Source organism: Ceratotherium simum, chromosome 2 (genome assembly GCF_057802395.1).
Source record: "Ceratotherium simum simum isolate JZ-2026a chromosome 2, ASM5780239v1, whole genome shotgun sequence".
NCBI lineage: Eukaryota > Metazoa > Chordata > Mammalia > Perissodactyla > Rhinocerotidae > Ceratotherium > Ceratotherium simum.
The window spans coordinates 2,121,031-2,147,902 of NC_141901.1; the positions used below are offsets into that span (position 1 = coordinate 2,121,031).

Genomic DNA, 26,872 nt, shown 5'->3' on the forward strand with positions numbered 1-26,872 from the left:
AGCGCTGCAAGATCGGCTCTCCAGTCTCTCTGCGTACATACAGGACGTCTCGGGCTCTCGGCTTGCCCGGCTCTAAAATGGGCACGCAAGCCCTCCGACCCTGGGGGGGCTGTATAAGGAGGCTGGTGGGAGAGTAGCTGGGTGGGAGAGGGGGTGGGAGTGAAGAGTGGCTCCCGGGCGGCCTCCCGCAGCGGGGGGAGGGGGAGCGTGTGTGTGTTCGAGAAGCAGCGGGAGGCCCGCGCCCTGCCCCGCACGCGGCAGGCGCGGGCCCGGACGCGGTGCCCGCGGGCCGCACAGGCGCCCCCGGCGCTCCCTGCACCCGAGGGCGGGGCCCCTTGCCGGGGCGGCCCCTCCCCGCCCCTCCCCGCCGGCCCCGGCCTCCCCAGCCCGGCCGGCCCTCTGGCGAGCCGCGCGGCACTTGGGCACTGGCGCGCGCTCGGGGCCAGCAGCCGGGAGCCGGCCAGCTGGGGCCATGGGCTGCGACGGCCGCGTGTCGGGGCTGCTCCGCCGCAACCTGCAGCCCACGCTCACCTACTGGAGCGTCTTCTTCAGCTTCGGCCTGTGCATCGCCTTCCTGGGGCCCACGCTGCTGGACCTGCGCTGCCAGACGCACAGCTCGCTGCCCCAGATCTCCTGGGTCTTCTTCTCGCAGCAGCTCTGCCTCCTGCTGGGCAGCGCCCTCGGGGGCGTCTTCAAGAGGACGTGAGTGCCAGCCCGCGTCCGCGCCCCGCAGACCCGACCCCCGCCCCCGCCGCTCCTCGCACTCCCGCGCCGACCCTTCCCTTCCCTCCCCGCCGCTGCCCACCGCGGGGCTGCCCGCCGCCCCCGCCTCCTGGCGGCGGCGACCACCCCTCCCGGCCCGCCAGCCGCGCCGCCTTAGCCGAAGGGCCGCCTCCTCCCCCACCCCAGCTCTCCCCGGAAAACTCTCTCCGGGAACTGAAGGTGACTTCTGGATTATTTATTTGCCTTCGCTCACCCCTGTGAGGGGGTAAACCCATCTCCCCCGGCTCCCCCCACCCACACCCCTTGGGGAGCGGAGTGGTGGAGTCTGCCGAGGTGGGAGGGTCCGAGGTTTGTCCGTAGCCCCTGCTGCCGGGGGCAGAACTGGAAGTGAGGGGGCAGGAGAGTGGGAGTGTCGCCTCGGGGGCCGCTGTAGGTGCCAAAGCTTGCTGCGGTTGACGAGCGCCCTGGGGCAGGCTCCACCTCATCATCAGTTCCAGACCAGCTGACACAAGCTGTCCCTTCCCTTCCCCGGTGGCCACGGGACTGGTGGTCCTGTGTGGCCTTGCGCCTGAGGGGGCCAGGGTTCCTGTATTGGCCGCTGGAGGCGGAGCCCTTCGGCCTCTGAGACACAGAGGACCTCCCCGCTAGGGCCGTGGAGGGGGTGCAGGGTGTCTCACCCAAAGCTTGGTAAGGCGCCCCTCCGTCCCTGGTGCCCGGGGCCCCTTCAGTCCCCGCACCTCATGTTACTCCTCCCTGGCCTCTGCCCCGGGGCGGGTCTCTGGACTTTGCCTGGCATGCTCCCCAGAGATACCCTTTTGGATACCGTTGCAGAGCCCAGTTCTTTCGCTCAAATTGAACAGGGCCACCTCCTTGGAGCCCTTTGGAAAGGCAGCAGTATTCACTCTCCTAGAGCAGCTGGCAGACAGACCCAAAGCAGGGCAGAGGTGACTTGCAGGCCATAGGCTGCTGGAGATTTCCCTAGTCCCAGCTCCTGCCTGGATGGTTTCCTGGATTGTATGGACCCAAGCAAGCAGACGGCCTGGAAACAAAACCATGGTTGGGCTATCCCCGTGAAACCTCTGGGGGCCATGGGGGCAAGGGCTCTTGCCCCTTGGCTCACTCCTAGAGGAATCCAGGAGGGTGGATTTTCCTGTCCACCTCACTTCCAGAGCTGATGGAGAGGAGCACGGGTGTCACAGAGATGGAGCCCACTTTAAGCCACCCTACTGACAAAGTATTACCAGTTAGGGAGTGATTATCCTTATTACCACAATCCTCTTGTAAACTTAAAAATTCTTTTAAGAAGCAAGTCTCCTTGTGTATACTAGTGTTTCTGTAGGTTTTGTACAGGATTGGATTTATGTGAGATTCAGAAAATCTTAAGAAAAGCTCAGGATCTTTTCTGATTCTGCCTAGTGGTCTAATTAGAAATCTCTCAGGGTGTTTTCTGTGTGTGTATGTGTGTTATACGTATTATGACTTACAAAATCTCCCTTACCTGGAACTTTTTAGGAAGATGTGTAGTGCAAAGAACAGGAAGGGAATGAGTACAATTCTAAATGGCAGGTTGGCGTGCCAGGTTTGGGGAAAAAGGCAGAGATAAACATCCAGCTGGGCCATCTCTTCCTTATTTGCTCTGTGCCTCTCTCAGGAGTCCTTACTCAACGGGGGACTCTGGACAGGCAGTGGGAAGGGTCTTTCAGCGGGAAACCAGCTCACAGAAAAGAAGAATGATAATGGTAACAGTAATATTGAGCACTTAGTGCTAGCACTGTTTTAAGTACCTCACATGTATCAACTCATTTAATCTTTACAACAACCCTGTAGAGTAGTACTATTATCTCCATTTTATGCGTAAGAAAGCTGAGGCACAGAGAGGTTAAGAAATATGCCCCAGGGCACACAGCTATTTAAGAAGCCTACTCAGGATTTGAACACAGGCATTCGCTGCTAGAACCAGATACTCTGGAAATGCCTCTTGCTTTATGAGTAATCAACTTCAGCTCTGCAGGGTACAAGTTGTACCCTATACTCACCAGGCACAGGCATGGCATGAGGATCCCTATGAATACTCATGGGCTGAGTATTCTTGAGCTGACATTCCTGGGAAGGAAACTGTGGGCCTCTGGAGCTTCCTGCTGGGATCTGAGGGGTGGGGGTGGGGGAGGGTGGGGGAGTAGGTTCAGGTTTAAATTCTGAACCTCAGTCCTCTCACCCCTAAGACAAAATGTCATAAAAAACTCTTTCCTTTGGTTAAGAGCAAAGCAGACTTCAGTGGAAATGCAGCGATACCACGGGGGTGGCCTGTGTGTAGACTAGAGTCACCACCTAACCAGGGCTGGGCGGCCCATCACAACCCCCCACCCTCCAAAACAAACAGACCCTCTGCCCACGCTGAAACCAGCCTCAAGCTGGATTCCTTTAGTCTCAGTTTAAATGCTAATACCCCGCGAGTGCTTTTCAGCTGAAGTGGTTACCCGCCAGCGCTCCAGGCTGGGTGCTGGAGTGGGGTGTTGGTTTAACAGATCGGAGGGCCAGCTGTTGCGGGGGAGAGGGGACGAGGGCGGAATGACGCGCATGGGGAGATGAGAGGGGGGCAGCGCCTCTTTCTCTAGGGTTCCTGCTCAAGTCCTGCCTCCTGCTTGGCACCGACTAAGGGCTAGGCCGAATAGGGTTTCTGGAATAGGGTTTCTGGATGCCGGAGTCGTGCATCAGAGGGACTGCGTGTGGAGGGCCCTGCCGGTTAGAGTGGATGCAGGGAAGGGTGGGAGCCCTCAGCCCAGGACAGGACCAGCTTGCCCGCTCGGGCGTGTGCGCTCTCTCTCTGGCTTCTAGCATAGACAGAGATCTTGCAGGAGGCCACCACAGGCAGGCCAAGAGGGAGAGGAGTGCCCTTACAGCCAGAGAATCTGGACTAGACCTTCCTGAAGAAAATCTTGCTTATTGAGAGCAGGAAACCATTCGGAGTGGAGAACACAAAGCCACCTGGTTGGCAGGGTGTCTAGGTATGTGCTTTGTCAGACAGGAAGGAGGAGGGGGTATTTAGACACAAGCCCAGGGTTTTTTTTTCCTGGTTTCTTGGGGACCTGTCTCACCACCCTGGGCAGACCCCTTTATCTCAAAGGCGTCGAGTAGGTCAATGGCTTTCAGAGCCTCCCCAGCCTTTTCGCCGCCTCACCTTGGCCTCTTGCCTGCCTGCACCCTCTTAATTGAAGGCTTGTTGAGTTTTTCCTCTCTTTGCCCTATTCACTATCTCCTTCTCTGCCTTTATCTTTTCTTGAATTCCTGCAAGTCCTGCCCTGCCCCAAACTCAGCTCTGACTCCTTCCTGCCCCTTGCGTGAAATCGTCTTCCACGCAGTTTCCTCTCACGCTGGCCCCTGCAGTCCCTGGAACACAGTATGAAAGCCGGCTCCCTCCTCCGAGCCGAGTCCTGCTCAGTCTCCCATCTGGAAGGCCTCTGCCTCTCCCTCCAGCAGCTTGTCCACCTTTCAGCATGTGACAAACCTGGGCTAAAAGCTCACTAAAGGGCTGGCACTAGGCATGGTTCTTTCTTTAAGAACCCATCTCAACATAGAGTTACCATATGACCCAGCAATTCTACTCCTAGGTATATGCCTCAAAGAACTGAAAACATATCCACACAAAAACTTGTACATGAACATTCATAGCAGTATTATTCATCATAGCCAAAAAGTGGAAACAACCCAAATGTCCATCAGTGGATGGATGGGCAACATAATGTGGTACATCCCCACATTGGAATATTATTCAGCCATAAAAAGGAATGAAGTGTTGTTACATGCTACAACATGGAGGAACCTTGAAGACATTATGCCAAATGAAAGAACCCTATCACAAAAGACCACATACTATATGATTCCGTTCATTTGGAAGTCTAGAGTAGGAAAATCTATAGATATAGAAAGTAAATTAGTAGTTGCCTAGGGCTGGGGGTGGGGTGCAGAGAGGAATGGGGAGTGACTGCTAATGGGTATGGGGTTTCTTTTTGGGGTGATAGAAATGCTCTAAACTTAAATTGTGGTGATGGGTTCACAACTCTGAATATACTAAAAAGCACTGAATTGTACACTTTGAATAGATGAATTTTATGGTATGTAAATTAAATCTGAATTTTTTTAAATTAAAAAAAGTTCTCAAAACTCATCCTACCCCTTAATTCACTCATTCAACAAATATCTCTTGAGTCAGACCCTGTTTTAGGGGTGAATACAACACAAGGCTCCTGCTCTCATGGAGCTTCCATTCTGGAGGACCATTTTAGTGAAATGAAGGAAATAAAGGGGGTAAGGATGGAGAGTAACAGAGTTGAGGGCTACTTTAGCTAGGTGGTCAGGGAAGGCCTCTCTGAGGAGGTGACATTTGAGCTGACACCTGAATGACAGGAGAGAGCCATGCCTGCAAAGAACTGGGGGAGAGGTGTTTTGGCACAGACAGCACTGAAAGTCCAGCCGATGTGTTAGGAGCACTCCCTGTGAGCCCAGCGCCCCATCGGGCCGAGGGACGTCATCACATACAGGATGCAGCCTGGACCTGAGTCTAACAGGGCAGCCCTGCCTTAGGTTGGGATCTCCCCAAAGACAGGCTTTCTTGCTCCTCCCTCTGGGTGCCCCCAGCCTTAACACAGGCCCTGAACAAGCTGGGGTGTCAGTGTGGGGGTGACCCAGGTAGAGGGGGGGCCTCTCCTGGTCCCTCCCTCAGTCTGAGTCTCCCCTTCCCTCTCGCTCTGGCTTGCGCTGTGGTCTCCAGCCTGCCCTGGCTCCCAGGGGGTCCCTTGTCTCCTGGTTTCTTGTCCTAGGCCGCCACTCCTCTCTGGGGGCTGCCTGCCCCTCTGGGGTGGAGAGGGGCTGGGGATGCCTCTGGCTCTCCCTCAGTCTTGCACTGTGGCCCTCTCCCCTGGTCCTTCAAGGAAGGAGATCATCCAGGGTGGACAGTGGGATCCCCTGAGGCAAGAGTGTGAAGAGACTGGTAGTGCCCGCCTGGGGTCAGTGCCTACCCTGGGGTCGGTCACTCTGGGAGCCTGTGGCTGGGCCCCACCTTGGGGAGTGGAGGGTGGGACAGGCTGGCTGACACCTTACTGCTCCAGCCCCTTCTCCTGTTTGAGAGCCAAGCAGCCCCTCCTATCAGCACCAGCAGGGCCAGAGCCCACTGCAAGGCCAGGTCAAGGTGATCACATGTGCCCTCTGGGTAAGGCAGAGCACGGCCACGTGCCCAAGGTCACACGGCAAACTGGCGGGGCAGGCGCCTGGAGCGGATCCTCGCAAGGCTGGGGCAGGACCTGGCTCCCTGCTCTCCGTCCCCGTTTGCACCTTCTGTGTGGAGCCATTAATGAGTAACTCACACTTTTCTCAGGCTTCCTGAGGAAGGGTTCCCTAGACTGTTTAGACTATTCCTGGGTCTCGCTACGCCTTGAAGGCATGGGGCCTTTCCTCTAATTGGCCTGAAATAACCTCTGAATCCAGGACCTGGGGAGGGAAGATCACTCCACTGGCCTCTGCCTCGATCGGGAGTCAAGAGACTGGACCCTGGCTCGGCGTTGCTCCACTCTTCCCTGGTCAGCGCCTGTTTCCTGATCTGTGAAATGAGGGTAGGACTCTTAGTTCCTTGTTGCCACGCTAGCAGTTCCTGGACCAGCCTCCTGGGGTCACCCCATGGGCCTTGCAGCAGGCACAGAGGCAGGGCCTGGGGGCGGATCTGGGACTGGCCCCGATCTCTGCACCCTTTCTGCTGAGTGCACTTTTCTGGGCCTGGCAGTGATCTTTGGGGGAGCCTGGGGCCAGCAGGGAGGGGGCGAGCATCGGGGAGGCGGCCCCAGGTGGCCAGGGGGAGATCCCAGTGAATGGTCAACTGTCACATCACACTGACCCTGCGTGGCAGCCTCTTGAGGCAGAGCTTACTGTCCTCATGTTACAGTGGAGGAAACTGAGGCTCAGAGGGACGACGTGTATGTGGCTTGCGCCAAGCCACACTTGGGAAGTGGCAGAGGTGGGCCTAGGACCAGTCTTGTGATTACAAATCCCACCGCATCCATGCTGCCAAAGCTGTTTTGACATTATTATTCCATAATTTTCAATTACCCACATTCCTGGAAGGGGCTGTTGACCAAACCATTAAGTGACCACACCAATTAGTGTATTTCAGTCTGGCTCTGGGATGTCTATGGGATTCCTTTTTACTTGGCAACAACATACCATTCTAAAGACATTTGTTCAGGCTGATTTCTGGAATGCCCAGGCACAGCCCTGCTGAAGAAGCTGGGGGTGGGGTGTGGACAGGCAGTCTGGCGTCCAAACACAAGGTTTCCTGTGGTGCAGCCGTCCGCGTTTACTGGGAACAGGTCTCCAGCCCCCTGATGCGCAGGAACCCCAGACCCAATATGGGCTCAGCCCTCCCCAGCCCCAGCTGGCAGGGCGGCAAGTTCACATCACAGCCCAGGGGCTGGCAGAAGATGCAGGGAGGGAACATCCCAGGCCACTCGCCGTCCAGCCTCTCCTTTCCGCCTGTCCTGTCTCCTTATCCCTCCCTCCTGCCTGCCACTGGGCATGGGAACAAAAAGCCCCCTGTGGGCATCTTAAGAATGACAAGGGGAGAGGATACAAATGGGAGAGAGGAGAGGCCTGGACAGGGCATCCCACTGGCCACCAGCCCTTCCTGAACCCTCTCCCCAGCTCCTGAGCCTCCTGCCGTTCCACTCAGCACCTTCCTGGCAACCTGCTCGACTTTGTTCTTCATCTCTTTGCCTCTGCCTCTCTGTCTCTGACTCTCTCTCTGTCACCCCCATCTGACTCCCAACATCAGGCTCCAAACAGTCTGCAGCCCTTTTCCCCCAGCTGTCCTGTGTGGGGTGATGAGACAAGCCTGCCTCAAACACTGTTCCTGTTTCGCCAGCAGCATCGAGCAACCCTGCATGGAGCACCTTCTCAGGGCCAAGCACCGTCCGAGCATGGGGTCCTGCAATGACCAGGCTGCAGCAGATGCCTCGGGAAGCTTGCGATGGAGCCAGCAGGCACAATATGAATCAGTTGGAGCTCCCGTAACAGCAGCAGAGGGGCCACTGGGGGCTCATGTTCTAGCGACTACAGCTGTTCACCATTGCTTCCTAAGACCAAGGCTCTGCAGAACCTGGCCTCATGCTCCCTGCTGGCCACCCCCTTCTCCAGCCTGGCTCGGTCTGTGGCGCAGCACCAGCCTTTTTACACACTCGCACATGCACACACACTCCTCCACGGAGAAGCAGCATGGCATAGGGAATCTCAAGTCAGAAGACCTGGGTTTGAGTCCAGGCTCTGTCAGCTACTTTCTTAGCCTTCCTCAGCCTCAGTTTACTCGTGGGTCAAATAGGCACAATCGCAAAGGCTGCCTCACGGCATTGTCCTGTCCTCCAGATGTCTCAGATGCTGTAAACACATGCTAGATGTCGTCATGTTCACTGTAATGTTAGTTATCATTTTCTTTTACCACAGCTCCTTCCCTCTCAGTTTACTGACCCCAGGTCCCGTTCCCTCCGGACTTCGCTACAGAACTGATCATTAACCACTTTCAAGTTTTTCAGGGCAATAGTGATGATATGTTAATTCTTCATGAGAGTATTTGCACTTGACTTGGGGCGTCCGTGCTGCATGGCGCAGTGGTGAGTGAGGTCGTGGAACTGTCACACCCCGTGTACCAGGCCACTGGGGGAAACATTGAAGGGGAGATAGGGGCCCTCTTGCTATCCCTGAAGTCAGGCCACCCAGGAGGCTGCCTAGTCTGTTTTGTGGAGGGAAAGGAAGGGGAAAGAGAGAGCTGTTGTGGGAGCCTGCCATGTTTATCAGCCTGTGGAGGTGTGGGCCCCTCCTCTGCGCCGGGACGACGGAGGAAAGGGAGACGTGGCTACCAGGTTGCAGGGGGCAGAAGCGCAGGAAGCCAAGTGAGTGGCCCAGGCTGTCAGTGCTGGCGCCCCCGCAGAGCAGGGATGCTGAGGGCAACGGAGGTCAGAAGGGACCTGAACAGGCCTCCCCACAACATGACCCTCCCTGTTTCCCTCCTAATGCCGAGGTGAAGTGAGTCCCCCCTCCCCCTCACACACAGCTCTGAGCTGGGAACAGGCAAGGGTCATGATCAGTGATCTCCCCAGCAGATCAGGTTGGGAACAAGAAAAGAGAAAGTAACGAACCGCCGTTATCAGCAAAGCCCTTCTGATAAGGGATTTATTCAAAGATGGGACAAGATGAAAAGCTGAGAGCCAAGGGGGTCAGAGGCAAGAATGTCCTGGAAAAAGCAGCCTGGGGGTCTCCGGGGGGCTCCCTCTTCTCAGTGTGTTGGGAACAGACAGCTCTTCTTGCCTCATAGGACCTCCACGCCCAGGTCCAGCGGCCAGACGGACGGTGACTGGGGGTGCTCCGACTTTTCCTAATCTGAGAACATTATTCCACAGCCTCTCCCTTCCAGAATCTTCTTGCTGCCCGGTCTCCTTCCCCCCACATTAGCCTTTCAGACTGGTCCCAGAAAATACCAGGCTTCCTTCCTTTCTCTGTGCATCTGGTTATTGGACAGAGCCTTAGCCACTCCGTGCATTCATTCACTCCTGGGGGAAGAGGCCTTCAGCCTGCCTGCTGTGGGCTCCTTGGGGGGAAGGTCCCCACTCGACACCTCTCAGTGGGGACAGACACAGGGCCTCCCTTCTGGACACTTGCCAGGCAGGCACAGGGCCTGAGACCTCTGCCCATGGAGAGGTCACCAAATTACCCGAATACCTGGGCTGTGGGCTTTGGTTCAGGCAGCTCAGGCCTGACGCCTGCAGAGGGCCTGGCCAGTTTCCTATTCCTGTGTGGGAAGGGCACCCTGCAGCCCAGCTCAGGGGATTTGGGGTTCAGGTTCCATCCCGGGTCCCACCTCCAGTTTCAGGCATATGGCCTTGCGGTGCTCAAAGCAGCTTCCCCTCATGCCATCCCTGAGAGGGACAGAAACATCTTTGCATCTCATTGTTTGTAGGTAAACAGTTTAAAGTTTAAGTCGACAATATGAAATTGCCTATGAGTAAGTAGCAGCTAGGCCTTGTGAGGTGCCCATTGTGTGACGTTACATAGTGTCTTCAGTTCTCACAACCGCCCTGTGAGGTCGGGGTGGTTATCCGAGGAAAACGAGACACATCAAACATCTCGCCCACCACCCATAGCTAATAAGTGACAGTGCCACCCCGTTCTGCCAGAGGCTGGGGGAGATGTCTCAGCTTCCTTGGGGCCACCCAGCTGGTGGAGGACAAGGAGGGGGCTCTCCATTCCCAGGGCTCTGCCCACCTCCGCTGACCTCACCTGTCTGCTCCTGCAGACTGGCCCAGTCGTTATGGGCCCTCTTCACCTCCTCTCTGGCCATCTCCCTGGTGTTTGCCGTCATCCCCTTCTGCCGTGACGTGAAGGTGCTGGCCTCTGTCATGGCACTGGCGGGCCTGGCCATGGGCTGCATCGACACCGTGGCCAACATGCAGCTGGTGAGGATCTACCAGAAGGACTCGGCCATCTTCCTCCAGGTGAGCGCACAAGCAGGAGTGGGGCTGGGTGGTGGCGAGGACACAGGAGAGCTCCCTAGGCCCTGTCCATCTCTCCCAGCCCCCTCCACCTTGGCCCTCTCCCCAGGGTCAAGTATCTGTTCCCTTGGGCCAGGGTGGTGACTGAGAAAGAGCACCAGGCTCTCAGTTCAGTGTGACAACTCCCAGCTGGGCCCACTGGGCAGTCACTCAGCATCTCTGGACTGGGGTCTCCTCGTCTCTTAGATGGGGTAACGATCTTTCTGGCATGGCAGGATGGTCACGGGAGGCTGAGTGCTCATGAGAGAAGGCTCTTTGTAAACTGGGAAGTGGCATGATGGGAGGGATCGCCGTTTTCTCCTGTCTTCTTATTCCTTCTTCCTTCCTTCTCCTCCCAGTTACCAGTCCAGCCCTTCCCTTTATTAAGCCCCCTTCCCTTTGCGGTGTGACCTGGTGGATACTAACATGGGGACAGCCCCCAGTCAGGGGTCAAGATTTGAGAAAGAAGGGAGAGTGAGGGAGGGGATTGGCCCCCGTCACCAAGTTATCCCAGGCCAGGAAGGTGGCTGAGAGGAGCTTCACTCCTCTCCTCTCCTGCCTCCCACTCTCTATTGCTCCCCACTGTGGGGCCAGGCAGGGGCTCCCCAGATGAGATGCATGGCTGGAGGGTGAAGCCTGAGCCATCCCCCACCCACTTCACTTCTCCCTCCACAGGTTCTCCATTTTTTTGTGGGCTTCGGTGCTCTGCTGAGCCCCCTTATAGCCGACCCCTTCCTGTCTGATGCCAACTGCTTGCCTGCCAATAACACAGCCAACGCCACCTCCGGCAGCCACCTGTTCCACGCCGCCAGGGTCCTGGGCCAGCACCGCACTGAGGCGCGGCCTTGGTCCAACCAGACGCTCCCTGGGCCACCCCTGCAGGATGGGGCAGGGACCCACGTGGGCTACGCCTTCTGGATCATGGCCCTGATCAATGTGAGTGCCACTGGTGCAGGGCTGGGTGGGGACAGTCACACATACCAGTCCATACCAGCTCCCAGTGCAGATTCTTCTGATTCTGAGCAAGGTGCTGGGGCGGAGGTGTGCCCTTAGGAAGGCAAGAGGATGGGAGACCTGACCCCCAGGGATTCATCTGAACACAAAGGAGGTCAAAAGAGATCATCTCTGAGGTCCTTCAGTTGTGACATCCTGTGATGGCGATTCTCAAGGCAGGTAAAGCAGTGAGCGAGCAGGTTTAGCACGGTGATGTCAGGGTCAACTTTCAAGTCGTCTGAGGCTCTGTGGGAAACCGGCTCTTTTCCTCCAAGGCCAGATGAAGTAGACCCTGGGACAGAGCACTGCAGGACCTGCCGGGCTCTTCTCTGGGATCTTCAATCACTGGTGGGAGTCTCTGGTGCCCTGCTGTGAGGTGGGCTCCTGTGGAGGCCAGGGGACAGACAAGATGACCTCCAAGGGACGCTGCCTGCCAAGGCTGCCTTGGTGGGAGCAGAGCAGATAGACCACCTCACCGTGACTGGTCAGATACTGAGGTCCCTCTGTACTCCCAGCTCTCATCCTCCCCTGCCATATCAGCACTGACTCTAATCTCTGGCTGGAAACCCCCGCTGGTGTCTGCAGCCCAAAACAGGTTCTCCCACGTTAGCCCAGGCTGGGGCCAGAGGGAGAGGTGGGGAGACTCCCCCCCACCCCCTCTCTGGCTTGAGAAGTTCTGTTAGGAACACCAGGAGCAGCCCTGGCCTCCTGGCTTGTGCCCAGCATGGGCTGGGGCTGGGGAGTATTCCAGGTGGCCGTTGGCCTGGCTGTGGGATGGAGGCGCTGCATGGCTTGTCACCCTGACTTAGAGCCTCTTTTTGTACTAGGCAGACGCATCAGCCATCCAGAGGCAGGCAGACTGGGCTCGGGTACTACAGCCTCTGCCCGGCTGCTGCTGGGCCTCAGAGCGATGCCAGGCATGTAGCACTGAAAGGGGCCTTTGAGACCACCCAGGCCCACTGAGCAACAGGGCAGCACTGGCTCAGTCAAGGCCCTGATGGGGCTTAGGAAGAGGCAGGGCCAGGCCGGAACCCCGACTCCCAGCACAAACCTCCGACCTGCTGCCCCATAGTCACTGCTCATTTTTCCTTTCTTCTCCTTTGTAACTTTCCTTTCCCTGTACCAGAATCTTCACTGAGGGCTCTCCGAAATGCACCCCTCTCCTTCTGCTCCTTCCCTTTTCTGCCCGTGCCCATCATTGTTTTGGAAATAGTGCAGCTTTGGGCCCGTGCCCTCCAAGGGGGCCTGCGAAGGGAAAGAGCACTGTCAGCACAGTGTCAAGGCTGAGGCTCCAGGACCAGGACGCCGGAAGGTCCAGCTTCAGCCTGAGAGCTCTTTTGTCTTGCCCCACACGGTGTGGACTGGAAGCACGGTGTTTGCTGCAGGATTTCCGGGCTTTTTCCATTGGTTTGTGTCTGAAGATAAACAGTCCACCGCAGAAGAGAATGGGGCTGTGCGTGCATGTGGGTGCGCACACACATACACACAGAGGCGCACACACACACACAGGCACAGCCCACCTGGCACCCTCAGACTTTTAAGGTGGAGCCTGCCTTCCCTGAATGGGCTTATAAAGATGGCGTGTGTTCCTGCCGGAAGCGCCGGCCAGTCCTCTGTGCCGTCCTTCCCACCACCCATCTCCCTGGAAAGCCCCACCTGAGTGATCCCGCCTCTTTTACAGCTGTTTCCCCTTGGCCTTCACCCAAGCATTCTGCCACCGCAGGCCTCTGCATGTGGGTTTCCTGTTTCCCCCATCAGACTGGAGGGAGGGCTTCATCTCCCCCTTCAGACCCGGGACTCCTGAGGGCAGGGCTGTTTTTCGTGCAACTCAGGCCCAATTTGTGGCTCTAGCGCTGCTGGGGGGAGGAGGGGGTCTGACTTTGACCTGTTTTTGAGTGTGGAGGGAGGCTCTCAAGGTGCCCACAGGGAGGTCAGGACGGGTGGTTTTCGGGTGACTTGGGAAAATGCCTGAATGGGCCAGCGTGGCTCCAGGCGAAGAGCAGGCTCCTGCTGAGCAGCACCAGGCAGGGGCTGGCAGTCCCCTGACTTCCATCTCTACCCGCCGGCTCTGCCTGTGAGCTCAGAGAAGCCCATGAGCCTCTGGGAAATTTCCGCAGTTCCCTGGGCTTCCTCTCAAGAGGAACTGGGATGAAGTTGTAGCAGGAAGGGCAGAGGTTAGACTTGATGAGGAGCTTCCTGGCAGCGAGGGTGGTTAGACACAGGCAGCTCCCCTGAGGGAGGTGGTGGAGGCTTCTCCAGGCAACCTCAGAAGCAAGAGACATTTCCCATTGCTCTGGGGAGTTCATAAAACCTAAGTGGCTTAAGGTAAATAGCAGTGAGCATAACATTAAGCTTGTGTGTGCGTGTTGCTCGTAGCTTGCATTTTTCAATCAAAAGGAGTCCCTGTCTCTATTTTCCAGACACCAAGCCCCTGAGGACAGCCTCTGTACCCTCTTAGGGTATTATATCACCCAGACAGCCCCTAAGGTGGAGACAGCACTGACAGATTCAGGAGGCCTGGGCTCCAGTCCAGCTCTGCCCCAAGCCAGCTGTATGCCTGGGCACTAACGCTCCCTGGGTCTCTAGCTTACTGCTCACGTCTCTTCCAGTTGTAACAGGTTATGACTAAGTGACAACTTTGAGCCTCATTTGCCCCAACTGGAAAATGAGGATAATTCCCCCCAGCACACTTCATAGAGCTGTGATGAACAAAAGCCAAACTTTGTAAAGCATCACGTGATCTAGCAGGATGAAGAGTGAGGAGCCAGCGCCAGCACCATTCAGGATAAGGACGTTAGAAATGAGTTAATCTCTGGCACCTCTCCTGTGCCAACAGAGGCCCAGTGCGAGTCCAAGCTTTGCATGTGACAAGTACCCGTCTTCAGGGAAACGGATGTGGTTAAGGTTGGGCAGCAGTTACACCACGCCTGCCCTGGGTCAAGGCACCTGGCTGCGTTAGCTGGGGATGGCTCTTAAGTGGACACCCTTGGAAAAGAGCTGTCTTCTCCCAGGACCGTGCAGACCCTGTGTGTGCCATACAGCCGAGTGGAGGTGTATGCAGTGGGCCTGGCTTGGGAAGGGGGGCGCCTGACGGGAACAGGGCTCTCCTGACCCTCTGCTCACCTCCCAGCTCCCAGTGCCCCTGGCTGTGCTGTTTCTGCTGTCCAAAGAGCACCTGCTGACCTGCTGCCCTCAGAGGAGGCCCCTGCTCCTCTCTGCAGATGAGCTTGCACTGGAGACGCAGTCTCCTGAGAAGGAAGACACTTCCTCACTTCCCCCAAAGTTTCAGCAACACCGAGGTAGGGGCTCTAATGAATTTTCATGCTCACAGCCCCATACCAATGCTTCCCTGGTACTCCGCCCCCAGGGTGGACGTAAATCACAGGTGATAATGGTTGGAGAAAAACACCTAGGCGCTAATGGTCTTGTAAGGCAGGAGATGGAGCAACCTGGCCAAGAGAATGAGGAAGGCAGACTTCTGGCTCTAACCTCCCGCCTGCCTAAGCCCACCTGTGTGATCTTGGGCAAGTTACTTGACCTCTCTGAGCCTTGTCTCCACCAGTACTATGAGACGGGGAGGGGCTGTTCCAGCAGATGCTTGGAAGCTAGAGAAGGTGGGAGGCAGTAAGCGGTCCCCCATCCTGCCAGGGCTCTTCATTGGCCACTTGCCCTGGGCATGCAGAGTGAGGAGAGCAGTAGCTGAGACTAGCCCCTGTTCCTGTGTCTCACCCAGGGCACGAGGACCTGTTCAGCTGCTGCCAGAGGAAGAACTTCAAAGGAGCCCCGTATTCCTTCTTCGCCATCCACATCACAGCCGCCCTGGTCCTGTTCATGACCGATGGGATGACGGTAAGCCAGCCTTTGGAGGGTGCCCCTTATTGGGGGACCCCAAGACTCAAGTCTGGGGCTGGCAAGAGAAAGGAGGAGCATCAAGCTTTCCTAGAGACCTCACCTCGTACAGTCAATTCAGAAATTTAAACGAAATACAAGTCCTGGGGGAGACTGCCTCCAGAATCGTTCACAGCCCCTTGGTACTATGGTCTTCTGTCCCAACCAGTTGTTTTTATTTTTGTTGACTCTGTGGATAGGGGCCTACCTGGTTTGTTATCAAGGGCAGGCTCCCCACACTTTTTTGAAGGAGCGGAGCCCCGTTCCCCCAAGTAGAGGTCATGCCATATAAACTCTAGGGCAGTCTGCTTCCTGGGACACATTCCAACCCTGAGCTTCTCGAGCCACGTTGTGAAGAAGCTGCAGGCAGGATCTGGGCCAGCTCCTTAGCCCACTAGTGACCTTGGTCACGCTATTTAGTGCCCATTTCCAGAAATCTCTTAGGATGAGATTAGGACAATTTTGTTTTTTTTTTTTTTTTTTTTTTTTTTTTTTTAAAGATTTTATTTATTCAGTTTTTTCCCCCCAAAGCCCCAGTAGATAGTTGTATGTCATAGGTTCACATCCTTCTAGTTGCTGTACGTGGGACTCAGCCTCACGTTGGACGGAGAAGTGGTGCCTCGGGGCGCTCCCGGGATCAGAACCCGGGCCGCCAGCATCAGAGCGCGTGCACTTAACCGCTAAGCCACGGAGCCGGCCCTAGGACAATTTTGAATGGCTGATGGATTAACTGCATATGAGGGACTCTCCGAAGAGAAGGCCCTAAAAAGTTTAGATGACCTGGTGGAAAGTACTCGTGACAGTACTGGTTGACTCCAACTCTCAGTGTGACCTTGGGCAGGTGACTTCTTTCTGCCTTCCCATTTGTAAAATGAGACGCTGGAGCACACCGTTTTTCGCTGCGGCACTTTCCTTCAACAAAAAACCTTCTGTGGAATCCTTGTACATAAGACATGTAGTGGAAGGCTGCTCGGATCGAAGTGGGCAGCAGCGCCTGCATGTCCAGATCCCTCGGGACTCCCTGTGGCGATCCAGAGACACCTCCCTGGGACCCCGAGGCCTCCGCAGCTGTGGCACCCCAGGTTCTGTTCTCAGCTCAGGCCTCTGTGTGCTGTATGACCTTGGCTCTAAGCCCACCCTTTGTGGAGCCTCTAGGGGCAGGACCAGTCCTGCCCCAGCCCACACCATACCTGCCCCAGCTGGGGCTTCCTTTGAGAGGGTATTGTCTGCAGGTGTGCTCAGTGGGGCCTGTCTATCCACAGGGGGCATATTCTGCCTTTGTGTACAGCTATGCGGTGGAGAAACCCCTGTCTGTGGGACACAAGGTGGCCGGTTACCTCCCCAGCCTCTTCTGGGGCTTCATCACCCTGGGTCGGCTCATCTCCATTCCCATCTCCTCAAGAATGAAGCCAGCCACCATGGTTTTCATCAATGTGGTAAGTGGCCTCCTTTCACTTCTTTGAGACCCAGGAGAACCATTCACTCCTGGCTCTACCACTGCCCTAGGACTTTTGCTCGGCACTGGATTGTGCCGGCAGGGTGGGAATATAGGAGTAAAGGGAAGAGGAGAGGGGAGGAGAGAGATGCTGGTGGAGAAGGGATGGAAATCCAGGAGATGGAGCTTACCCATGTGACCTTGGCCTCTGATTTTGTACCCATCAAAGGAAGAGGCTGTAGGAGGTGGTCACTGCTGTGTGGGGGCGGATCCCAGCTGACAGCCTGCCGGAAGTATGAGGGAAGCAGGTGCTGGCCTTGGTCCTCCCTTGTTCCCTTTGGTGCCCAGCTGGCCGGAGCCCTATGGCAAGGGGAGGCCAGGGATACCCTGGCCTTCAGAATCACCATCTCTGGATGGGGGCCTGGGAATTTGCATTTTGAAGCTCTCCCAGGTGATTCATAAGTAGCCAGACTGACATGTAAGACGACCTTCAAGGAACTGGTCTGCCTGGGAAGCAGGAGGTCTGGGTCAGAGTGATGGGTTAAGATGTTCACCCTGATGTGTGTCCATGTCACCATCTATCATAAAGGGGTCCATATTACAGATGGCTGTAGGATCATCTAGCGCAGCCTCCCACTAGGGCTTGAATCACCTCTATAATATCCCTTCCAAGAGGTCCACAGTCTGTTTAAACACCTCTAGTGACTGGGAACTCACTACCTTTCCAAGTAGCCCAATCCACTATCAGAAGGTGCTTCCTTGGGTTGAGTTTCTTGCGGAGAGTGGGTGGGAAATAATGTTGGGGCTACAGAGACCAAAGATCTTGAGCCCCAAGCAAGGCCCTTGGATTTGGCCTTGTGCTGGTTGATGACCTTCAAGAAATTTCCATTCAACATAGATGGGAGTTAGGGAGGATAGAAGCCAAACTCAAGAGTCTGAGGGTGAGAGGGAGATGGGAAGTGGAGGCGTGAGTATTGCAGATATTTCTGAGCTGAAGGCAGTTTTGCTTGACAGGAGTTGGGTGGTGTGAGCCTGTTTTTCGGCAGAGGAGAAAGGGAGGAAGCCTGTAAGGAGGGGGTCTGTGAAGGTAGCATTGTCGGAGAGTGACTGGTAAGGAAGGCCCCGGAGTGGGGGAGGGGATGGAAGTGCTAAGCCCGAGGAGGAGGGCCCCGCCTGTGGAGCTGGGGTGACACGAGGCAGGGAAGGAGGACTCCACCAGTCCGTGAGGTGGGAAGAGTGAGGGTGCTGCTGGTGGCCAGCCTCTGTGAGGCGTGAGGCCAGCTGCTTAGAGAGAGGGGAGCAGGGTGGGGCTCCGGGTTTGAGAGAAGAAGGAAAGTCGGAAGCATCCACAAGACTTAGGCCTGACAATAAAAGCTCACCTAGAGTGCTGGGTTTTAAGAAGGAAAATCAGATTCCTGGGCCCAGCACAGATTTTGTGAATTAGAATGTCCAGGGAGGAGCCCAGCAATCTGTATATTTAATGGACACACCAGGGGAGGGGGTCATGTCCTCAAGCAAGTTTGAGGAAACACTGCCCTAGAGCAAGTGATTCTGAAATACATTAGAGCCACTGGAGGTGCTTTTGGAAAATACAGATTCCTGGGCCCCTAGCCCAGAGGTTCTAATTCTGAGGGTGTGGAGAGGAAGCTGGGCATCTGGATGTTTGTAAAGCATTTCGGGTTTTTAAAGCTTTGGGGGGCCACCCTGTTGGGATTATAGCTAAACAGCCCTGAGCAAGCTCCTTGAGGCTGCAGCTGCCAAGTGACCATCTCATTCACTGTGGCTACTTCCAAGTAGTCCTCTCATCGTTAGATTAACATTCACCCTGCTCTCAACACTCTCCTGGGTCTCAGCAACCACTACTGGTTAACCAGCACGCACTTCATGCAGGTCCTTGCAGGGAACTGCGGGGCTGCCAAGTTCCCTAAGCCAGGTCTCTGCCTCCAGGGAGCTTACAGTGGGCTGGGGAAGATGAGCAGGGGAGAGGGAGAGTGTGCCCGGCCCGGAGGATGAGGATGAGGCGTTGGGAGGCAGGTGGGAAGCAGGCTGAGGAGGGGGCCACACCAAGTGGGAGGAGAGTTGGTTGGCAGAGTTGCTAATTCACCCTGGGCATACTCAGTCTTCTGTCACCCAGGCTAAGATAAGAGAGTTAGGCATTTTTAAAACTTCCCCAAGTCTAGAGATTGTCAGGCTTGCCTGGAAATATGTGTGGTTTGTAAGTGGGGTTGCCAGGTGGCAGGAGGGGAGCAGGAACAGCGCCTTCAAAGTACTGGTTCTGCCTCAGCCTCATAATTTGAGAGCTGACTCTCAAGAAGACGCCAGCCTGCAAAGAGCAGAGGGGCGAGTGCTCCTGGCAGAGGGCACTGCTGGTTGAAAGGCCCCAAGGGGGGAACTAACTTGGTGAGAGCATGGCGGGCAGGGTCTGGGTAGGGAGCAGAAAGAGATGAAGTTGGGGAAGCAGACCCGGGCCAGTAGGGTTTTGAAAGCTAGGTTTTAGATTTTATTTTAAGTAGGCAGAAAGCCTGCAGAAGGTTTCACGTGGGAGTGGACATGATCTCCTTTGCATTTTAAAAGCACACGCCGGTTGTGCTGCAGAAGAATGAATTGTAGAGGGCAAGGGTGAGGCAGGAGACAGTGAGATGCTGCCATGGCAGCCCAGGCACGAGCGGTGGCAGCAGGATGAGGGTGGTCAGGATGGATTGGGAGAGGTGCAAAGAGTCTCTGAAACGTTTTGGGACTTGCTATTGGCTAGAATATAGGAGGTGAGAGACAGGAATCAAGGACCACCTTAGATACAGGGCTTGAGCAGCTAGGTGGGCAGGGATGCTGTTAACTGATATGGGGAAGAGCAGGTTTGGGGGAAGAGGAGGAATTCTGTTGTGGCCACCTTGTTAGTGTAGAGGAGGAAGAACTATTCCTCTGTCCTCTGGGTCCTTCTGGCTGGTCTAAGAACTAAATTGACATGAGACAGAATAACAGGAGAAAATCAAAGTTTAATAACATGTATATAGGGGAGAAACCCAGGAAAACTGAGTAACTCCCCAAAGTGGCAGGAGCCACTACATTAAATACCATCTTCAGCTAAGGACAAAGGAGGGTGTTGGGGGCAGTGGTTTGGGACTTCAAAGGGGAGGAGGGCAATTCACATGGAGACGGAAAAGCAGATGTTTGGTAAACAAATGTTTGCTGGGCCATCTACAGGCAATGCGACCTGAGAGAGAACTTGCATAAAAATGGGCTTAGGAAGGATCCTGTCGGTCTACCACACCCAGAGTTACCTATGGTGATGGCCTGTCCTGGGACAGGCCTCCTGTCTTGAATTCTTTTAGGCAAAAGGTCAAAGTTTTTTCTTTCAGAGTCTTTTGCCTTTAAAAATAATCAAGCCAGGGCCGGCCCCGTGGCTTAGTGGTTAAGTGCGCGCGCTCTGCTGCTGGCGGCCTGGGTGCGGATCCCGGGCGCGCATCAACGCACCGCTTCTCCGGCCATGCTGAGGCCGCGTCCCACATGCAGCAACTAGAAGGATGTGCAGCTATGACATACAACTATCTACTGGGGCTTTGGGGGGAAAAAGTAAATAAATAAAAATCTTAAAAAAATAAAAAAAATAATCAAGCCAAAGAAACATATTTTAGGGTGGCCAATTCTGAGCCCCCACTTTAGTCATCCAGTGACATATCATAGGGGCAGTTTTATATGCAAGTCTGGAGCTCTGGACTCAGGTCTTGGTTGGAGGGGTAGATTTAAGAGTCCCAGCTTAGAGATATTTGAAACTGTAGAGCTGGACTAACGGAGTGCAGACAAAGACGAGCCAGAACGGAGTCCTGGGCCATGCCAACATGTAGAAAGTCAGCAGAGGAGGAAGCAAGAGCAGAGGGAGCACTGTGGGATCATTTTCTACACCAAAGAAATACATTATATTTGGAACCACAGGTATGTCCATTGCTTTTGTATTTTTACTGCATGAAAGAATGCTTTCATGTTGTCTCTCCATCAAGAAGAGAATGTGTTTCCTTCAGCCACTGTTTATGGCAAATCCCCCTCCAGGGCAGCAAGTCTTTCTTGGTAAGGACTCTGAGCCTCAATGCATGAGTCTCAGGCCTAAGAGATCTTGCAGCAGACACTGAGGGGCTGGTGAGGGCAAGTAAGGGGGAGGCTCAGGATTGCAATCACTGGCTTTGTTTTTCCAGTTGGAGCAAATTCCCCAGGATCTGCCTGTGAGTGTGCAAGTCCCTTCCCCCTGCACACTCGGTTCCTCATCTGTAGAAACAGACTGGGGCAGGGGTTGGATTAGATGTGGTTTCTTACATACCTCCCAGCTCTCTACTCTATACTTTTATCTTATTTCTTCTAGAAACAGATGTACTCACCCAGGAGATTTTTACCTCAAAGCGATGGGTTTCTATAGATGATCCTATCTCCTGAGACATTAAGACAAGCTGACCCACAGATACTAGGATGGGTATTTGTCTGAAGCTTCATGCTCTGAGAGCCCCTCACTGCTGTCATCCACCAGACTCTTCAGCGTGGCTGGTAGCCCATTTTGCAGATTAGGAAGCTGGGAATCAGAGATCAACTACTTCAAAGCCCCAGAGCCAATGATAAAAAACAGGGTTGATAATTACACCTGGGTTTTCTGTGTCCAAATCTGTGCTGCCTGGGTTTCTTCCCAGTTGCATTTTGCATAGAAATTTTTCAGTATTGACATTTTTAAAGAATTTAGAAAAAGGGTTATTTTAACAAAGATAGCCCATGTGACAGAGACCCTTACTAAACTAGAAAGATTTCTGGCCTCTTAGCCCGTCACAGGGGTTTCCAACCTTATAGGTTAGAATCTGCCGGAGGGAATTGGAGCTGAATCGGGGCGCGGGGGTGGGGGGGAGCCAAGCGGGTTGTCACAGCCACTGACCCTCTCCCTGGGAGATCTGCAAGGATTCCCAGAGGGTGAGGACCCTGCAACCGTCACTCCATCTCTCCTGCTCCCCCACAGCTTCCTCTGAACACACTGCTTTTAGGGAAAGAGAAGCAGCTCCTCTTCCTGAGGAGCAGAAGACTCACCACTCAGGCCAGCAGGCAGAGAGCTGATGGCTTGGATGGAATTCCTGGGCTTATAGACAAGGCCCCGGGGCCAGGCAGACGTCCCTCAGCAAGCACTTCTTGAGCGTGTGTGGGGCCATTTGCGGAGCTGTCTGGGGGGCTGGCCTCCCTGCGCTTTCCTACATTCTCAGGGCTTCCTTGGTGGCCGCCACACTAGGGCAGGTGCAGTTCCCACATTTTCCACAGGGCAGCGCACTGGTCACACGGCGCTGCCCCTCATGCCTGGAGGAGGAACTTGCCAAGTCAGGACTCGGACTCCTGGTTTTCCCTTTGCTCAGTGGATGTCCAGCTTTTCGCAATTACTACTCACCTCCATCTCTACTGTGACAGGTGGGTGTGATGGTGACGTTCCTGGTGCTTCTTGTTTTCTCCTACAACGTCCTCTTCCTGTTCGTGGGGACAGCCAGTCTGGGCCTGTTCCTCAGCAGCTCCTTCCCCAGCATGCTGGCCTACACTGAGGACATTCTGCAGTACACAGGTGGGTGTACAGGGGCTGAGCTGAGAGGCATTCCCTCTGGCTGGTGCCACTTCCTCTGACACCCCGTCTTTCTGTGGTGTTCCAGCTAGATCCCCCACCTCCTCACAGAAATGATGCTCCCCTCCCATTCTGCTGGGAGCAGGCTCACACACAGGGTTGTTCTGATCCCCGTGGCTCCCCCATTCAACATGAGCCCTGGATCTTGTGACTTCAGGCCACGGAGATGCAGTAAGCTTCTTTCCCATTCCTTTTTTTTCCATCATAACGTCTGCTGACCCACAGCTGGCATGGTGTGACATGCATGTGCTGGGCATTCCAAGTTCAAGGAAAAGCCGTTTCCCGAGAGAAGTTACGGTGGAGGAAAGGGGTGCTATAGCTCAGTAAGAGCACCTCCTGCTCTGCTGCTCTTGTGGACGTTGTTCGAAGCATGAGCATTAGAACAAGGGCTCCTCACCTGATGTGGGGTGTGACACAGCTTCTTTGATGTCAGAAACCTCTAATTCTCTTGACCAATCTCCTCCCCTTTCTGTAGCCTCCCAAGTGCATATCGCAAAGATCAATTTTTTAACGAGTTAATTAAAAATAATTATGTTTTGAACATCTAACGTTACCCTTAGAAGTAACTAGAGAAGCCTTCAAGTGTTGGAAAACCAGCATTAAAGATGAATGATTTCTTTAGAGGAGGCGTGGGGGAAATTGGGGTATGGGGGTGGTCAGGGCAGTGAGAGCGACCCCAACTCAGTTTTCCACAGGAATGGGACATGGAGACATGGAGCCTTGAAACCCAAGGATATCCCCAGACCTCAAGCCAGTAAATGAAGTAATGAAACAGTGTTGGTACCACATGTCACACGGTATATCCCACAGAGGTTTAAGTGGTCAACAAATGTTAGAGTTTAATAATAATAGCAATGTTGTATCGGTTGATTCTGCCTGCAGATGGTCATCCAAATCCGTCCTCTTCTTTTCCTTTCTCACCATCCCTGCCTTAGTTCAGGAGTTGACCATCACTTACCTGCTTGGAATATTAAATGGTGCCCAGCTTTTCCCAATTTCTAATCACCTCCATCCGAGCCTTGGCAGGTCTGGGCCGGTCTCCTTGCCTTCAGATTTGCCTCCATCAGTGGCTCTCAATGCTGGTTCCACATTAATATCCCCTAGAGCACTTGTAACAGAACCCAAGTCTGGGCTTCCTCTCCACAAAGTCTGATGTAGTTGGTCCAGAGCAGCTGGGTGATCCTAACGTGTAGCCAGGGTGAGGACCACTTACTGAGTCATCCTCCGCCCTGATGCAGAGGGATCCTTTAAAACACAGAGCTGATCACAGCCTTCCTGTCTTCCTGTGCAGTTTTCGTCCTGCCTCCAGCCTTCTCCCCACCACTCCCCTCAGAGGCCTGCATTCTAGCCGTGTTATTTGCTCTTCCCTGATGGCACAAAAACTGTCCTGTACTTCCACACTGTGGCACATGGTGAATCCTCTGCCTGAAACGCCCCCTCTACTCTGTCCCACCCCTGTATCTCCTGCTCAAGTCCCTCTCCCCCGACCCTCTGGGAAGCTTCTCTGATCCCCACCGGAAAGGTGTGCCCCCTCCTTTGTACCTGCCTCTCGTGTTTGACACACCTCAAGGCTTTTGTTCCTACATTTTCTGTGTCCTCTCCTGGGCAACATGCTCCCGTGGGCATCAGCAGGGGATAAGGGCAAGAGTGTGGGCTTTGGGGTCATCAGCAGCCCTGAATGTCAGTCCTGCCTCACCCTTTCTGGCTTTGTCACCTTGTGCGATTCAACTCCCTTCCCCTCTTTGAACCTCAGTTTTCTCACCTGCAAAATGGGGATGCAAATACCTACCTTGTAGGAATGCTTGTGCATTAGAGAAAATGTAAAGCTCTTGACTTAGCAGCTTAACTGGCTCACAGGTGCTCAGTATCTATGTTACCCTCTGATTATTCATCTGAGTGCCCTCAGTATTTAGCACAGTGCCTGATGCACAGAGGTACTGAAAGGGTTTTGAATGAATGAGTGGAATAGACAGTGGGCGCTGCTGGAATTCAGAGACGGGAGTGACCAGTGTTGAATATAGAGATAGCTTCCTGGAATAGAGGGGACGGGAGCTGGCCCAGGATTTGGAAAAGCAGAAGGAAAAAGGAAAGGCATTCCAGGGAAGGGTGGGGCAGGGCAGTGAACAGTGTGAGAGCCAAGGCACAGGATAGGTCTAAATGTGAGCAGACCGAAAAGAGGAAGCTGAAGCCCAGAACAGACACTGATGATCTCTGTTTTATTAAAAAAAACACTAAGTGTCTACCATATGTTGGCCACTGTGCTAATAATAAGCAGTGGTGGATGCCACTGAACCTAAAATTCAAGGTACAGTCCTCTCTCAGTGGGGAAGGCTGCCGGGAAGACAGACAGTGGGGTACGTGATAGCAGGGGGCAGGGGCCTGAGGGAGCACAGAGGAGGAACAGCTAATCCAGGTTTAGGGCTGGGGGAGAAGATAACTAAAGGAAGCCTAAACCAGGACTTCAAAGGTGAACAGGAGTTTGCCAGACAAAGAGTAAGAGCAGGAGTGTTCTGGAGGGAGTGAGCGCATGAGTCAGACCCTGGTGGCGAGAGGGAGTGTGCAGGGTCAGGACTCTGGAGGTAGTGTGTCCTGGCTGGAGGGCAGGTTGTGAGCAGGGAGTGTGAGAGACAAGTCTGAGCTCTCAACAGGGACAGATAATAAAGGGCCCTGCGAAGCACCCCGAAGGCAGCGTTGAAGGGTCGAAGCAGAGAACTGGCCTGGTGTGGAGGGTTTACTCTGTGCCAGCACTAAGCATTCACATGTATTGCATCGGAGTTACCACACAGCAACCCTGTGGAGGAGCTGTCGGCATGCCCACTTTCCAGAAGGAAACCAAGGCCTAGAGAAGAGAAAGAACTTCCTAAGGTCGCATGGCTGGTAGGTAACTTGCACAGCTGGGCTTGGAACACGAGTCTGACTCTGCAGCTTGGGCTCTGAAGGTCTGTGCCATTTTGCCAGATTCGTCAGAGGTGCAATGCCAGGGCAGTGAGGACAATGGTCTGAGGAGACCAGAGGGCTGGCCTGAGGAGAGCAGGAAGTCTTGCTGGAAAAGAAGGTGGTGGTCATATTGGGAAGAGCCCTGAATACCAGTCTGAGCAACTTGGAATTTACCCTGAAGACAATCACGAGCCACTGAAGGTTTCAGAACAAGGAAGGAACATAATGACACAGGACCTAAAGCAAAGTGCTAAAGTCTGAGAAATCTTAGGAATCCAAAGTAATCCCCTTAGGCAGCCATACCATTTTCCAGAGGCTTTCCAGAAACAACCTGGATCATGCCAGCTGATTTCTAACTCCTTAACTTGATTTTACTAAACCAAATCCTCTCTTTTGGTTAGGCTGTGCGACCACGGTGCTGGTGACGGGGGCAGGAATTGGCGAGATGGTCCTCCAGATGCTGGTTGGTTCGGTATGTGGGAAACTCTGGGCACGGGGGGAGCAGCAGGGGAGCTCTCCTCCAAGCAGGTGAGAAGGTGCTGAACCCAACTGGCCCTTCCCCAAGCCTCCCATGCAGCAAGGGCCTCACTCTGTCTGTGTTACCTGTTTCCGTTTCCGAGCCAGCCTTGAAAGCTGAGCCTCCAAATGTGGGACCTGGAGGTAGGAAGGGACGCGGGGTATAGTCCAAAGCAAACACCAGCCATGTCTGGGCGCAGGGCCAGAGGGGCCCCGTGGGAACATTGTTGAGCTCTCAGGGCCTGGGATGCGTGTGAGCTGCAGTCACAGCTCTTTTTCCATCCCGCCTCAACCTCCCACTCCCTATTCCCCCTCTTCTAGCCTTTGGCCACCCTGCAGCGGGCCCAGCTTTCCTGCCCAACCCGATCAAGGGCAGCTCTCCCAGTCCTCTTCAAACATATTCATGTTTTATTTGTTTACCAGGAGAAAGAATACATGTGCTTTTTACCGAAGACTATAATGTGGATATTGTTATTCCCCTTTTTACAAAGAAGGATACTGAAACTCAGATAAATTTAACAACCTGCCCTCGGTCAGTCACACTTCCAATAACTGACAGAGATGCTGTTCAAACCTCTGTCTCTCCGTCTCCAGAGTCCCCCTAATCACTCTTGTGCTTCCCTCTTCTTGCCCTGCCCTCTGCTCCCCTACCTCTTGTGATACCCTCTGCATCGAGAGGACACGTCTGGGATGTGCTTCAGTGTCATCTGGTGCAGGGAGGAGTGGGGCCCAGAGGAAAGTGGTGCTGGTGGTTAAAGTGGGGCGATGGCTCCATGGGAGTTCCATGTGCTACTCTGGCATATGTTTAGATTTTCCATAATAAAAGGCTAAAAATATATAAATATATGCTCTGCAAAGCTCTGGTCAGGCCTTGTGGGCATAGAAACACCTAGTATGACTGGAGTTTTAATGAAGATTTAGAGATTTTTCAGAAGGTTCCAGACACAGAGCTGAAAGGGACTGCAGGGGTCACCGGGTTCAACCCCTGCCTTAGAGCAGGATTTCTGCCTCCTCCAGAAGCATAACCTTGAAATGAGGCCACGACGTCCCTCCTACCTATGCTTCTATCTATTGGCGTGACGGGCCTCAACTTGACTAACAGACCTGCCAAGGCCCAGCAGGCTGCTTCCTCTACTGCATCTTCATGTGAGGTTTGACGGCTGGTGTCTGTGTTTTCCCCTTTGGCAG

At 54.4% G+C, this 26,872-nt stretch overlaps 1 protein-coding gene across 2 annotated transcripts in view; it reads left to right on the top strand.

Moving 5' to 3' along the window:
* The first annotated feature begins 383 nt into the window (after window positions 1-383).
* Window positions 384-26,872, top strand: part of SLC60A1 (solute carrier family 60 member 1) — a 30,390-nt gene continuing 3,901 nt past the window's right edge. Inside the window, exons 1-8 of one of the 2 annotated variants that reach the window (XM_087437197.1) lie at window positions 384-702; window positions 10,052-10,250; window positions 10,962-11,222; window positions 14,410-14,578; window positions 15,013-15,128; window positions 16,430-16,603; window positions 22,027-22,174; window positions 25,570-25,640. In XM_087437197.1, coding sequence (XP_087293323.1) covers window positions 473-702; window positions 10,052-10,250; window positions 10,962-11,222; window positions 14,410-14,578; window positions 15,013-15,128; window positions 16,430-16,603; window positions 22,027-22,174; window positions 25,570-25,640 — 1,368 coding nt within the window. In that variant the 5' untranslated portion in view covers window positions 384-472. The remainder of the gene's footprint in view (window positions 703-10,051; window positions 10,251-10,961; window positions 11,223-14,409; window positions 14,579-15,012; window positions 15,129-16,429; window positions 16,604-22,026; window positions 22,175-25,569; window positions 25,641-26,872) is intronic. The other variant, XM_004425115.3, reaches the window with a different exon arrangement.